At 54.9% G+C, this 13,539-nt stretch overlaps 2 protein-coding genes across 2 annotated transcripts; both read right to left on the bottom strand.

Moving 5' to 3' along the window:
* Positions 1-1,405: 1,405 nt before the first annotated feature.
* Positions 1,406-4,748, bottom strand: LOC122170728 (pyridoxal phosphatase). Its single transcript, XM_042837869.1, has 2 exons — positions 4,172-4,748; positions 1,406-2,934 (listed from the first exon to the last, which is right to left on the bottom strand). Exons 1-2 carry the CDS (start codon positions 4,746-4,748, stop codon positions 2,609-2,611), a joined length of 903 nt encoding a protein of 300 aa, XP_042693803.1. The 3' UTR covers positions 1,406-2,608.
* Positions 4,749-5,066: 318 nt separating this feature from the next.
* SH3BP1 (SH3 domain binding protein 1) lies at positions 5,067-13,307 on the bottom strand. Its single transcript, XM_042838030.1, has 18 exons — positions 13,074-13,307; positions 11,349-11,391; positions 10,997-11,101; positions 10,316-10,392; positions 9,939-10,050; positions 9,787-9,863; positions 9,272-9,407; positions 8,592-8,660; positions 8,173-8,263; positions 7,821-7,963; positions 7,635-7,746; positions 7,466-7,547; positions 7,201-7,281; positions 6,977-7,093; positions 6,743-6,840; positions 6,407-6,536; positions 6,157-6,269; positions 5,067-5,782 (listed from the first exon to the last, which is right to left on the bottom strand). The coding sequence occupies exons 1-18, from the start codon at positions 13,133-13,135 to the stop codon at positions 5,502-5,504; spliced, it is 1,929 nt and encodes a 642-aa protein (XP_042693964.1). The 5' UTR covers positions 13,136-13,307; the 3' UTR covers positions 5,067-5,501.
* Between the last annotated feature and the right edge of the window lie 232 nt (positions 13,308-13,539).

Consider the following 13,539-nt stretch of genomic DNA (forward strand, 5'->3'; position numbering starts at 1 on the left):
CAAGGCGAAATGAGAAGTCCTGCTCATGGGCAAGCATAGAAAGCAGCTTGGTAGAAAAGGAGTGGAGGGTCTTGGTAGACAGCAAGTTAAACATGAGTCAGCAATATGCCCTCAGAGCCAGAAAGGTGACAGTTTTTAGTGGTGCTCAGTGTCAGGACAAAAGGCAATTGGCCCAAATTGGAACCATCTCAATATCAGGAAACGTTATTCACTGTGTGGGTAACGGAGCACTGGCACACATTGCCCAAAGGCTGTGGACTCTCCTCCCTGGAGGCTTGCCTTCAAATCACTATACGCAGACAAATGGACCCCTCAGGCCTCTCCCTCGGTCTTGCCCAGAGCAGGCGATGCTCTGCAAGTCGCTGCTAGCATCACCACCCAGCAATTGCCACAGTAACCACAATTATACAAAGATTTTGGGGCTCTTTGGGTAACAAACAGCTGCTGTGTGCCTCATCGCGCTCTTGTCCTCACTGCACAGCAGGATAGGATCGTGCAGTTTTCCAAAGGTGAAGAAAGAAACGTTTTCTATAGAGCACCAAAACAAGCTTCCATCTACCCCATCCCCCCATGCGTTTCCACGGCTTCGTTCTTCACAGACTTGTTCTCTGTGGCAACTGTGTGATTTCGTTAGCCACCAAGAAATGAATCTACCCAGGCAGAAAGCCATCACTTATCTCAGTTTCAGTAGCAGATGTGATCTCCAAAGACCCCTCAGCACCAGAGGACTTAGCTCAAGGCGAATGGAAATCTGAAGGGCTTGGATGGAGAACTCACCCTCCATCAGGGACAGTGGGAAGGCACCTGTTTTCTAATAAGATCTACCCATGCTCACTTTCATTATGCACAGGAGTAATAGTAGCAGAGGGAAGCCAAAGAAAACCAGTCCGGCAGGTCTGATGGATCCCTATATTGCTGATCTTGGCCTCACTCAGGGCAAGAACAGTCCAGTGGCTAAAGACAGTGCTTGTCTTGGGTGGCTCTCGATTAAGCAAGCAGATCTAGCAAGGCACATTAGATCTTGGGCCTTGCTTTACTTGGGGATACAAGTGTGGATCAGGAGCTTGCCAAGTACCATTCCTCTGGTCGTGTAATTGAAGATGGGAGACACAACAGAGAAACACATACAAAGGGCTCCAATTAAGATGCACGGAAGCTTCAGAGAACTCTTTGGATGTCCTTTTATTTTTGGAGTTTTTCCTCCCCCCTAAGTTATCTGAGGTGAGGAAGAAGGACACCAAGGACAAAGAATTGTCCTAGTAAGTTGCATCTAGTTCTGCTGCATGAGCAGTAATTCACTTATAAGTGAGGTCTTCCATACCCTCATCAGATGAGACCTTTAAGGGCTCAGAGATAGCCAAGCCGTTCTCATCTTGATAGGAATGCAGGAGAAGAAAGGAGGTCATTTCCAGCCTACGCTCACACTTTATTATATCCAGAAACACGGTGAGTGTAAGAACATCAACATAGGACACAGACAGTAAGGGAGGCCCAAAGAATCTGCCTCCTGTCCCCTTGGTTCAAACAGTAAGCATTATTTATACAAATAATACAATATTTGAACAATAAATAATTTAGTATAATAAATAAATTAAAAAAAAATAAAACATAGAAAGACGAAGCAGCAAGGAATGATTTTGAGGGCTGCAACATTCATAGCAGTAACAATAGCAACATCATACCCACACCTCAGCAGCCAGAGCACAGACCCCCATCAGCCCTTTTCTCTCACCACACCATGGCAAAATCCACTGAGGAGGGGAAGTAGGGGAGAATCGTAAAGTTCACTCCTGCTGTGCTTCTGTGGTCTAGGAGCCCTCTCTCACAAGCCCCTTCAGCAGGGGTACTTGAAAACAAGGTACAACCCGACTGAGTCTGAGTTGTTTGGCACAAAAAAAGGGACAAGGACAGCCTTTTTTCCCTTTCTGCAGTCATTTCTGACAAATACTGGCACAGCTTTTAGGCAAGTCAGGTCAGGGAGTGATAGGGAAACACCTCTAAGGAACAGCAGAGAGAAGACAATAGATGAGGTGATGCTCTCATTCACTTATTCACCTGTGGGAGGCAGAGATGCTCTCATTCACTGCTCCAGAATGCTTCTTCAACACACCCTGGCACCGATGGAGGCGGGTGGGTGGCAGTGGGTGATACCCCCAGCCATTCCCTTCCCATGGAGGGGATTACCATAAGGACTGCAGGGCTGCAGCTCAGACACGAAGAGTTTCAGAGCAAAGGGACAGCAGTAAAAGGCCGCCACTGGTTATCTAAGAGAAAACCGTTAAGATAGCTGTTCCCTAACCCCTGCAGCAGGAGAGGCCACACATTAAAACACTGTTCAGACCCCCATGTCAGCCTCAAGGTGTCCAGCTCTCTCCCAGAGATGCTCGTACTGGCACATGAGGGAGAAAAGGACTCTGTCTGTCATGGGTGGCTCTCAGCAGAAAGGAAACAACTTTAACCCTGCCCCCCTCTTCTCCTGTCTCCAGAAAAGGGTACCGGAACGTGAAGAAACCAGGAAGTGAGGGAAATGGGTGGTGAGAGAGAAAATGGAACAGATAGAGATCTGGGATGGGGAACCCGACTCCTCTGCTCTCACACATAAAGACCACTACTCATCCAAGCCTGGTATCAACTCTGCAATGCTGTTTACATAGTAATTGGGCACCATATCCTTGGCAGCAGTGCTGTCGCTGGCCATGTAAGCCAGTGCCTCTTCCAGGCGGGAGACACCCGTCAGTGTGAGGATGGTAGAGAGGCCGCAGTTCTTGCCAAAGAGGATATCTGTCTCCAGACGGTCTCCCACCATGAGGGTACGGGATGGGTCAATACCAAAACGCTCCACGATGCAATCAAACATGTAGGTGTTGGGCTTCCCCACCACCAGTGCCTTGCGGCCTGAAGCTGTTTCCACTGCAGCTGTGAGACTGCCAGTCCCTGGGGGGGAAAGGAGAAGAAAAAGATATAGGTGCAGGCAGCTCAAGTGAGAGTCCTGTCATCAAATCACTAAGGCTCCAAAATAGCTCTAAGATCCCCTCATCCAACCTCCAGCCCATCCCCACCATGCCCACTGACCACATCCCTCAGTGCCACATCCACACGGCTCTGGAACACCTCCAGGGATGGTGACTGCACCACCTCCATGGGCAGCCTGTGCCACCGCAGCACTGCTCTTTCGGAGAAGAAATTTTCCCCAGTACCCAATCTGAGCCTCCCTTGGTGCATTTTTCTCGGCCCATCATTGTTACTTTGGAGAAAAAGCTGACCCCCAACTCCAACTTCTTACAACCTCCTTTCTGGTCTTTGTAGAGGGTGATGAGATCTCCTCTTATCCTCTTCTCCAGGATGAGCTGAACCCCAGTTCCCCCAGCTACCCCCTATCAGTCTAGTGCTCCAGACCCTTCACCACCTTTGTTGTCCTTCTCTGGACACACTCCAGAGCCTCAGTGTCCTTCTTGTAGTGAGGGGCCCAAAACTGAACACAGCACTCAAGGTGCAGCCTCACAGTGTTGAGTACAGAGCGACGGTCACCTCCTTGTTTCTGCTGGCTGTGCTATTACTGATACAAATCAGGATGCTATTGCTCTTCTTGGCCACCTTCTTGGCACACTGCTGACTTATGTTCAGTTGGCTGCCAACTAATAAGCCAAGAAAGGCATGACAGCAATTCCAGCAGCCCTGTTGCTTAGGGAATCTTGTGCACCTTTCTGATGGCCAATAGCCAATCCCATCACCATGACATGGCTGTGAGCTGGGGAGCTCAGCCCCAGTCATACAATCATTTCAGTTGGAAAGGACCACTAGGATCACCTGAACCAGCCACCAGCCCATCCCCACCATGCCCACTGACCACATCCCTCAATGCCACATCCACACAGTTCCAGGGATGGTGACTGCACCACCTCCCTGGGCAGCCTGTGCCACTGCAGCACCGCTCTTTTGGAGAAGAAATTTTTCCCAAGATCCAACCTGAGCCTGCCCCGATACAACTAGATGCCATTCCCTCTTGCTCTATTCTGCTACCTGGGAGATAACGCCGACCCCCACCTCACCACGACCCCCTTCCAGGTCACTGCAGAGAGCAGTAACGTCCCTCCTGAGCTCCTCTTCTCCAGAGCTCACAGCCCCAGCCCCTCACAAGCCCCACACCACACAAGGGCGCTGCGGGGCTCACCGGGGGTGCGCTGCCCATCGCTCAGCGGGTGCCATGGATCGGGGTCGGTGGCCACCAGCATGCAGCGCGGGTCTCGCAGGTAGGCGCAGGCCTGGGCCAGCTTGGCGAAGGTGAACTGGTCGTCGTAGCCCACCAGCACGGCGTGCACCTGCTCCGCTCCCTTCTCGCCCTCTCCCACCAGGTGCAACCCGGCGTTCCGCACCTCGCCCCGCAGCCCCTCGCCGCCCAGCACGAAGACGCGGCTCACCGCGCTGCCGTCGCCCGCCCCTCCGCTGAGGAGGTGCTGGCGGAGGAAGAGCGCGGAGCAGAGCGCGGAGCTGAAGACGTGCTCGGCGCGGACGCCGCGAAAGCCCAAGCGGCTGAAGCGCAGCTCCAGCTCGGCCACTGAGCGCCGGCTGTTGTTGCTGACGAAGAGCGCGGCCTTGCCACTGCGCTGCAGCCGCTCCAGCAGCTCCGGAGCGCCGGGCACGGCAGACTCGCCCGCCCACAGCACCCCGTCGCAATCGAAGAGCAACCCCTGCGCCGAGCCCAGCACCTCCCGCAGCGCCGCACCGCTCAGCCGCCGGCAGCTCGCCATGCCGCCGCCAACGGCCGCCGCCGCGCTGCGCCACGCCCCGACGCTGAGCGGCACCGCCCGCCGGCACGGCTCCGCCAATGGGAGACGGGAAAAGAGAAGAGTGACGGCGGCGCCAACCTATCGACTGCAGGGAGAGGGGCGTGGTCGAGCGGAGGGAGAAGCGACAGCCTCGCAGCCCTATTGGTTGCCCAGAAAGGCGGCGGGGAGGCGGGACGGAACTAGGGCGCGCTGGCTGATTGGCCAAGGGCACCCCGCGGCTCGCTGGGGCAGCCGCAGCCGCCGTTACAGAGAGGGTCGGGCTGCCATACCGATCCGGCCCGTGGCAGCGCTCGCGTCCCAGCGTTTATTGAAATCGTGTAGTCGCGATACGTACAGATATATACATGTCCACATGGGTGCGCAGGCATATATATCTTCTTAAAAAATAGAATCTTTTCACAGGCAAACCAACCGTACCTTGTTCGTGGACTCGAGGTGACGCAACGTGAGGCAAAATGGCGGCTGCGCGCTCACCTGAGCCGCTCCAGGCCCTGTTGCAGGGCTCTGCACGATGAGGCATTTCTCACCCGCAGCCGAAATACCGCAGGGCCTTCCCTTCTCTCTCTGAGGGAGGATGAGGGCCTGTGGGCTGAGGGGGGGGACCAGCAGGGGTCTGGGCCCTGCTGCCCAGCCTGATGGGGCAAGGTGGAAGGCTCATGGCGGCGGATGAAGAAGTGGAGGCAAGTGGGAGCTGATGGCAGCCCCGTGCCTTGCTCAGTCGTTCTCCACTGTTGTTGATCCAGCCAAGGGGCTCTGTCCTTCTGCTGTCCCCTCATCTGCTGTGCAGTTTGGAGTACTGATGGTGGGAAGCCCTGGGGATGTGACGGATTCACGGCTATGGCGCGGTGCCGGCTGTGGGGGCAGTGGTGGAGGGATGGAGGGAGCGCCCAGCCGTCGCGGCCGGGCCTTGGGGCTGGCGGTGTGCTCAGGGGTCATGCTTCGGGCTTGGGCTAAAGGCGGTGGCCCTGTGGGTCGAGATGGAGCCGGGCGCTTGGCTGGAAAGAGAGCAGAGGGGGGGTCATGGTGAGGGTCTCAGGTAGTGTGGGAGACAAGATGCTCCTTGCATAGCTGATGTAGCAGAACCCTACGTGGGTCAGACAGAGCACATCCCACTTTTTTGGGTCTTTTCCCACCCTCTTCAGTTCGCAGTGAGACATGAGCTTTGAACGGAGTGATGAGCTTTCCATCCCAGAGGCCCACCTTGGGGATGGAGAGCAGAAAACAAGGGGACAGATTAAGGCCCTTTTCCTCCCGTGTGGTAGCCTGTGTACCCCATCTTGCAGGATGTGGTGAAATAAGGAGAAACTGGAGAAGGTGGAGATGTCGGCCCTGTAGGCATCTCCCAAGCACTGTGCCTCTGTTTCCTAACCTTTGCGGGCAGTGTCATTGGCTGGTGTCGGAGCTGGTGGCACTGTGGCTTCAGAGGACGGCTTGGTCACCACTGGGGAAGGAGGCTGGGAGCTCACTTCAGAGTCATTTGTGCTGGAGGAGAAGGGAACAGTTGGGTGTTCAGATGATGGTTGGAGCCAGCACCATGGGGCACAGTGGTCCTGGCCTTGCAGCATACGGGGGGGGGAGTGGAATAGAGGTCAGGAGCCCCCTGCTCCTGCCAGACTTACGCCTCTTCATCCAGGGGAGATGGAGAGCAGGCTGGAGGGGATTTGGGTGGCAGCGTGTCTACTGGGGCAGCCTCATTAAGTCTGACATCCGCAGGCAGTGTGAACATCCCTGAGACATTGAAATCTATCTCTGCATGGGGAGAAAGGCCAAGAAGTGCTTACTGCATCCCTGCTAGACGCTGAGCATGCCCCATGCCCCAGGAGCAGACTCTACAGCAGGGAACTGCAGCTGCCTGGGATGCCTGGGATCCATTCTGCTATTTGTGGTGCTTTTTTTATGTTCCCTTCACCCTCTGCTATGGTCCCCAAAGATGGAAAGACAGAGCGAAGGCCTACCTCCAGGGAAGAGTATGTCTGCATTCTGGATGAGGGCTTCCACGACTCCCACCACCTGAATGGAGGAGACCGAGGCCAAGTCCAGTTGCACAGGGTCTCTGAGAAGCAGAGGTGGGAGAGCCATCAGGGAAGGAGTTATGGGAATTAACCCATTTTATGTTAATTCTGGAGGTGTAAAGCCCAAAAAGAAGGACTGCCTCTCTCCAGAAAACCTGCAACCCAGCCAGACCTCACCCTGTGCTCTGCTCTGGCCACAGCAGGTTGGGGCCTAGCACTATGGCGATGTTGCTGGGGGTCATTTTATTCACATGCTGGTGCTCTGCCAGCTTGGCTAAAAACTTGATCAGATACCTACAGGGTAAAAGGAGAACAAGGAAACAGTGAGTGCATGCTCAGGAAGGGAACGGCTGCCCCTGGTGAATGCATGGGATCAAAGCAGCCCCATCCCACAGAAACACCTCAAATTGTTGTAGCTGTCCTGGGGCAGGTGGCTGCAGGTGTCTCTCAGGCTCTGTACCTGGTTGTCAACGTCCTTTAAGCTGCAGGAGAGAGAAAAGGAGAGCTCAGACTGCTTTGGAGGACAAAGATGAACTTGGTTTACAAGGTAGAAGGACTGATGATGCTGATGATGGGCACTGCTGTAACTTCTTCACTACTCCTCCCACCCCCAAAGTGAGAGGCCAAACAGCTGCTGGGCTGTTGGGCTTGTGAGCCTTGACCCACCTGGCCACTTTGATCCATTCGTCGTAGAGCTTGAAGGTCATCAGAGGCTCGGGTAGCTCTCGCAGGTAGGATTTTAATGCGCCTAGAGGGGGAGTGGGGAGGTGATGGAGGATGGGGGCCAGCAGTGACCCCCTGACCCCATATCCCTGCCCCATGTCACCACACCCACCGGCCACAGCATGGGGGTCTGAGTAAAACTCCTCTAGGGCGTTAGAGCCACTGGCCAAGCTGCTCTTCAGCTTCTTCAGCACCGAAGCTCCTGCTGCCAGCCGGAAGAGTCCCTGGGGATGGAGCAGAGGGATGCAGAGTGCTGTGGAGTGTTTTTAGGGAGTGTAGGATGGTGAGGGCTGCCTACCTCCTCCTTCATGCCCGAGGCTAGCAGCATCATGACACAGGCCTCGATAGGCAGAGCAATCTCTCGGCCCAAGTTCTTGAGGTGTGTCTGCAGGGGCACGCCGTAGTAGCCTAGCACTGGGGTTTCTGTGGTGAAGGAGGGCTCTGGGGGAGACAGGGAAATGTTCTTGGGGATTGGGGTCCTGGTGACAACCAACCGTGGTGGCATCCCACTCCAAAGCTGGGGTTAGTTAGCAGTGCCCACTACCCCATGGTAGGAGGCAGCAGCAGGCATGGGGAAAAGAAGTCACCTTTCCCAGCCTTCCTGGCTGTTCCACAGCCATCCCCATGCTGCCTTGCAAGTGATTGGGTACCTTTCTGGCTGTGGCTCTCCTTCAGCTCTGTCAGAGCCGAGTCCAGAGATTCCAGAGACTGCCGGTGGTACTGGGCTTGGATTTCCAGGAGCTGCCAGACAGGGAACAGCCAGTGCTCAGCTTGGCACTGTCCTCTCCAGAGACCCCATCCCCAGGACACTGCACTCATAAGAAGAGAGCACCAAGGAAAGCAAAGATACTGCAGGAAGAACTGCAAGGGAGATCCCCTGGATCTGTGGGATCATGTCTATAGTGGTAGATAGAAGACAAATTAGAGAGGGGGATGAATTGGGACAACTGCTCTATTTGGAGGCATCTTCTAGTGCATGCGGCACTCTGCTCTTGCTGGAGGGCTTGCTGTAAATGGAGACAAGGTTGGACATACCCCAGGAGACAATTCACATGCTAAGAGAACTTACTCTGATGAAGTAGCTGGCATAGCTGTCTTCTTTGGTTGAGAAGTGGTAGAGGTCAGCCATGTACTCATCCTGGGAAGGGAGACACCAAGAAGAGCATCCTTCCCCCTCCTGCCTGGCACCAGAGGGAGAAGGGATGCCTTCAAGAATCCCCTCATTCAGGGAAGGTGATGGAAGGGAGGCTGGGGCTGCATGGGGACCCTTCCTCACCTCTGTCACTTGTGTTTAGGTCACAGCAGTGACCTGTCCTACCATAAGGCCCTAGAACTTCACAAGAGGATCTCCTAGCTATGGTAGGTTCTGACAAACAAGGCAAAGAGCTCCCAAAAGGAAACAGTGTGGACATGTGGAAAGATGATGGGAATCAGTCCCCCTGTCATCCAGCACAGAACCCAGATCAGCTGGGTCTCAGCCTGGGAGCATGCCATGTTCTCCCCGCTCCAGCCCCTGGAGCCTCCTCTCTGCAACAGCTTATGCTTCAAATCCTTTACTTTTGTTCTTCCCCAGGCTTGGGACATCTCCCTGTTTCCACACTGCTGGAAGGGAGATGGTTGCTTGTGCAGGGTGGACTGTGCTGACTGGCTTGCTCTTGGTGTAGGAATCACCTTGGTTGGAGCTGCTGGAGGAAAGCAGATCTCCAGCCCTGGAGTTGCCCTAAGGAGGAGAGCCAGTGATGTTCTCACCTTGCACTGCTCCACCTTTCTCTTCACCTCCTCCTCCTCTTCCTTCAGGATCTCCAGTTTGTTGGCAGCAGAAGATACCCCTGGCCCAGTTCCAGCTCCTGCACTGTTACTGGAACTCTTGGCAGCTTGGTTCAGCCTTTGAAGTGGGAGAGAAGAAGCAATGCCCACAGCTTCATCAGTGGGGACACAGGGTGAAATATTAGGAAAAAATAGTGAAATTAGGAATAATTTATTCTTAGAGTGATGATGCACTGGAACAGGCTGCCCAGGGAACTGGTGAAGTCACTTTCCCTGCAAGTATTCAAGAACCATACAGATGTGGATCTTTTCCAACCTTAATGGTTCTATGATTCTGTGATTCTATGAACGTGGAGAAGGGGTTTGGGGACAAGTTACTTCCTCTTTGGCTTCATTCCTGTCCCTTGGGAGATTTGCTCCCCATATTGGCAGAGGGCAGTTGTCTGCTCCTCTTCTCCAACCCAGTTGGTCTCCCATGACCACACCGTGCTCCATACCGGCTCTTGATGGCATTCCAGTCAGAAATCAGCTTCTGGAGGGTCTTCTTGCGCTTCAGGATGATGGGAAGCTCCTCCTGGAAGAGAGGGACCAGGCTGAATGGCAAAGGTTTGGGGATGGAACACTGGAGCTGGGGGTTGGCCATGACTACCTCGCTGAGCTTGTTGAGTGGCTGCAGGATGTCACGCTCTACAGCAATCTCAAACTCGGCCAAGATCTTGGCCAGCAAACTCTGGATGCAGCAGCCCATCTCCAAGGCTCTCCTGAAAGGGAGAGGGGTGAAACAAGCACTGGCTGGAGCCATGCCAGCCTCCAATCCAACATCCCTTACCATACGTATACCCATGTGGGGACCCAGAGCCAGGCCCTGTCCCCATTCTGTGCTTGGAGGCTGTCCCCTCATCCCCCTTGATGCTGGTGTTTTCCATTTTCTCAGGATGGTTTGATAGCCTGGCTTGGAAGTGGAAGCCCCTGAACCCAGGTAGCAGCTCAGCTACATTTTGGCCATCTTTTCCCACTGGCACTTACCCAAGGCTGGACTCTGTGTCCAGTTCCTTGAAGCTCTCAGCCATCGTTGCAGACAGAGCCATCAAGGGTAGCTTCTTCTGCACAGAGCCATAGGTTTGGGAAAAGAGATGATGAGCTGATGTGTGGCAGCTCACTCGCCCTGATGCATACCACTGTGGGCAAGGGACAGACAGCCTCCTAAACCCACACTGGTTCCCCACATCTCCCTCTGGTCCAGCTTCCTCTTGTCCTTGGGGCCAGAGTAAGAGCCCTTTGGATGTCTCTTTGGCCAAAGCCAGGACACAGTTGGCTAAACAGCTGGTTAGAAATTCACTAGACTTCTCCAAAACAGTGGAGAACTGTGGGACTCATGGAGGACACTATTAGGCTCAGCCCTGCCATGGCTTCAAGTGTATGGCGGAATTTAATGTCGAGAATAATTTAGCCAAGCTAGGAGAAGAAAGGGCCTGCAGTATCATGGGGAGGGTTTGCTTTCCAGGCAGGAACTGGTGAGCACCAGCTGGGAAGGAGGTGGCAGGTTCAAACCAAGGAAGAGGAAGCAGTGGTGTACCCATGCCCAGCTACACCATGCTGCTCCTCGCCACAGGAGTTCAGGAAAGGGCATGGGCTTAGGGCTTTGCGAAGATGCTATCTAGGCCTCAGGGTTTGTGGTGGCTGAGGAGGTGTCCAGGGAACACTCACCACTCTCTTGTCCATTTCGGCGCCGCAGTGCCCCTGCAGACAAGCCTGGAGCCGCTTGGACACGCTGTGAGCTGCTCGCTTGGCTGGCTCGATCCTCTGCTCGATCTGGGGGTGGAAAGGTGGCACCGATGAGCCCTTCTTTGTGTCATGGGGGGCATGTCAGAGCAGTGCTTGCTGACACAGCCGTGCTGGATCTGCCAGTGCTGTGCTGAAGCCGCTGTGTTGGCCCTGGAGCCGCCCTCCAGCAGGCAGGAGTGTTTCAGCCCCATAACAAGGAGGTGCCAGTGGGGAGGATCGCAGGTAGGGATGGGGCATGTCCCCACGTGCAGGTGCAAGCTGGCACTCGCCTCACCTGCAGCAAATCTTCTGTCAGGAACTCAGTTGCTTCTTGGGCTCTGTGGAGGGAGAAGAACAAGTCAAGAGAAGAAATAGGGGGACTTCCTCCCACATCTCACCCTCCTCTCCTTGAGGTCCTGATAGGAGGGGCTGGCTATGGCTCAGACCATCCTACCCAAGGCTACAAGTAGAGCGAGCCCAGGAGGAGAGCACCAGGATCAAGAGAAGCAGCTCCCCATCAAGCTGGACTTCAGGTGTCTCCCCATCAGGTGTCTCCTCATCAGATTGGGCTTCCAGCTCAGAGCACCTAGCTTGAAATACCCCAGTGGGACAGGGCCACTGTTCTGTTGATAAGTTTGGGGGTAAAACTTTCTCCCAACTGCCTCTTCTCTGAAAGCAAATCCAAGGCAGCTCCTGCTGGAGCCCTGTGGGCGTCTGCCTTTGCTGGGAAGATTGCTGGAAGTTGAGGTGCCACCGGGGCTGGAGCAATAGTGACACTGTAGTAAGGCTGGAGATGTAGACCAACTCCAGCCCCCTGCAGGGCATAAAATGAAGGCAGCTTTCTGGTTGCTTTTGCAAGCATGTATGCAGAGTGAATCTTGCAAAGGAAGCTTCTGGTTTACAGTAAATTCTGATCAAAACCCAATTCAAAACCCAACACCCAAGGCGGCCAAACCTCCATGACTCCTCCCATAGGGGAAACTTTGCTTAGTGGACCCATGTCCTTGCAGCTCTCTGGGAACCTCCTCTGCTGCTGCTTTATCCCCCTGCCTGGCCACTTCACGTTTCTGTTTTCAGCTCCTGCAAGAACTGACATGGGACGAGCTGCAGGAAACGGGGGTGGTTGGCTTGAAGGCAGCCAAAGTCACGTGAGATCGCAGCCCCGTGGAGGAGAGGCTCTGCGGTGGGTGAATTGCTCTCTTTGGGGCTGCATGAGCTGCATAGGGCCTTCTGCACACCCAGCCTCAAGCAAAATGGAGGCATGTGGAGATGGAAAAGCTCTCTTCTGGGGTAGAGAGGTGGGAGAAAACAGTTGGTTCCCCTTGGGAAATGCAGGAAGGGCAACAGGCGACTGGGTTGCAGCTCTGCAGTGGTGGCTGAAGGCCCCTGGTAGATCTGGGGCTGGTCCCCATCAGCCTCCTAGGGCTCAGGAGTATGTGTTCCTCTGTGCAGAGGTGGCTGCAGGAAACAGGGAGTGAGGGGGCTGGGGAGGGAAGGCCCAGCCCTGGGTTTTGCAAGGGGAGAGCTCTGGAAAGCCGAAAAGAAAAATAAGGAAGTGGTGGAAGTGAGACTGAGCTGTGGGAATACGTTTGAAGCTGGAAGTCCTCCACAGGTTCTACTACAGGGTGTCCACACTGCTGGCCAGATGCGGGGCACCAGGCACCCATCTGAATGGAGGGAGCAAGTCCCAGATCCTCTTGGACACCGCACAGCCTAGGGCATGTGGCTGGTGTGACCCTGCCCATTGCCCTCGTGTCTGGGGGAGGCCAACCTCTGTGGGCAGCCAGGTTGTGCAGCCCATCGCTGGTGAGTAGCATCAAGCCTCCATCCCACTGCCTGCAGCACCAGGGAGCTGGTACCCACAGCCCCTCAGCTTATGCTGAAGATGCTTTAAGCCCATCTCCCACATTTTCCCTCTTCCCTGACCGCCCGGGTGCCCAATCCAGCCTGGTGCCCACTCCCAGACCCTATATCCTGCTCCCTCCCAGCTCAATGACCCTGGAAGTAGAGAAGTCCTTACCGGCTGGTGGCATTGGGATGGGACAGCTGCTGCCGCATCCGATTGAACTGCCTCTTCATCATCTTGGGAGATGAAGCTCAGCACCCCTTGGTGACACTTGGCATGGGACGCCCACAGCCCTTCTGCTGTGCAGAGCTGCCGCTCCCCAAGCACCTCTCCCTCCTTGCTCCTTCCTTCTTCCCTGGTTCCCTCTTTTTCTTTTTGCCGGTTTGTCCCCTCCCCAGCCCCTCCCCGGGGACTGCCTGCTTTTTCTTCCCCTCCCTTGGGCTCTCTCTCACAGTCCCTCTCTTTTTCTGAGCTTCCTTCCTGGCTGCGGATCAGGTAAGAGCGGTTCAGAGCTCTGCTCTGCTCTGTGTTCCTGTCACCACCCTACAAAGTATAAATAACTTAAGCCTAGCCTTAAAGGGGAAATATTATTGCAGCAAACACATAACAAGGCAGGACAGGCACACTCAGCTGCTGAGCT

The sequence above is a fragment of the Centrocercus urophasianus genome, unplaced genomic scaffold, assembly GCF_019232065.1.
Source record: "Centrocercus urophasianus isolate 14NV4802_14NV808 unplaced genomic scaffold, USGS_Curo_1.0 seq_73, whole genome shotgun sequence".
NCBI lineage: Eukaryota > Metazoa > Chordata > Aves > Galliformes > Phasianidae > Centrocercus > Centrocercus urophasianus.

Bases quoted from the DNA above. Each gene is read 5' to 3' on its own strand.
- SH3BP1 (XM_042838030.1), bottom strand. From the start codon at position 13,135: ATGATGAAGAGGCAGTTCAATCGGATGCGGCAGCAGCTGTCCCATCCC. The intron at 10,051-10,315 runs GTAAGTGCCAGT...TCTCCCTTTCAG, and splicing joins GACACAGAGTCCAGCCTTGG to GAGAGCCTTGGAGATGGGCT. The intron at 9,408-9,786 runs GTATGGAGCACG...CCCACTTCAAAG, and splicing joins TGGAATGCCATCAAGAGCCG to GCTGAACCAAGCTGCCAAGA.
- LOC122170728 (XM_042837869.1), bottom strand. From the start codon at position 4,748: ATGGCGAGCTGCCGGCGGCTGAGCGGTGCGGCGCTGCGGGAGGTGCTG. The intron at 2,935-4,171 runs GTGAGCCCCGCA...TTTCCCCCCCAG, and splicing joins CGATGGGCAGCGCACCCCCG to GGACTGGCAGTCTCACAGCT.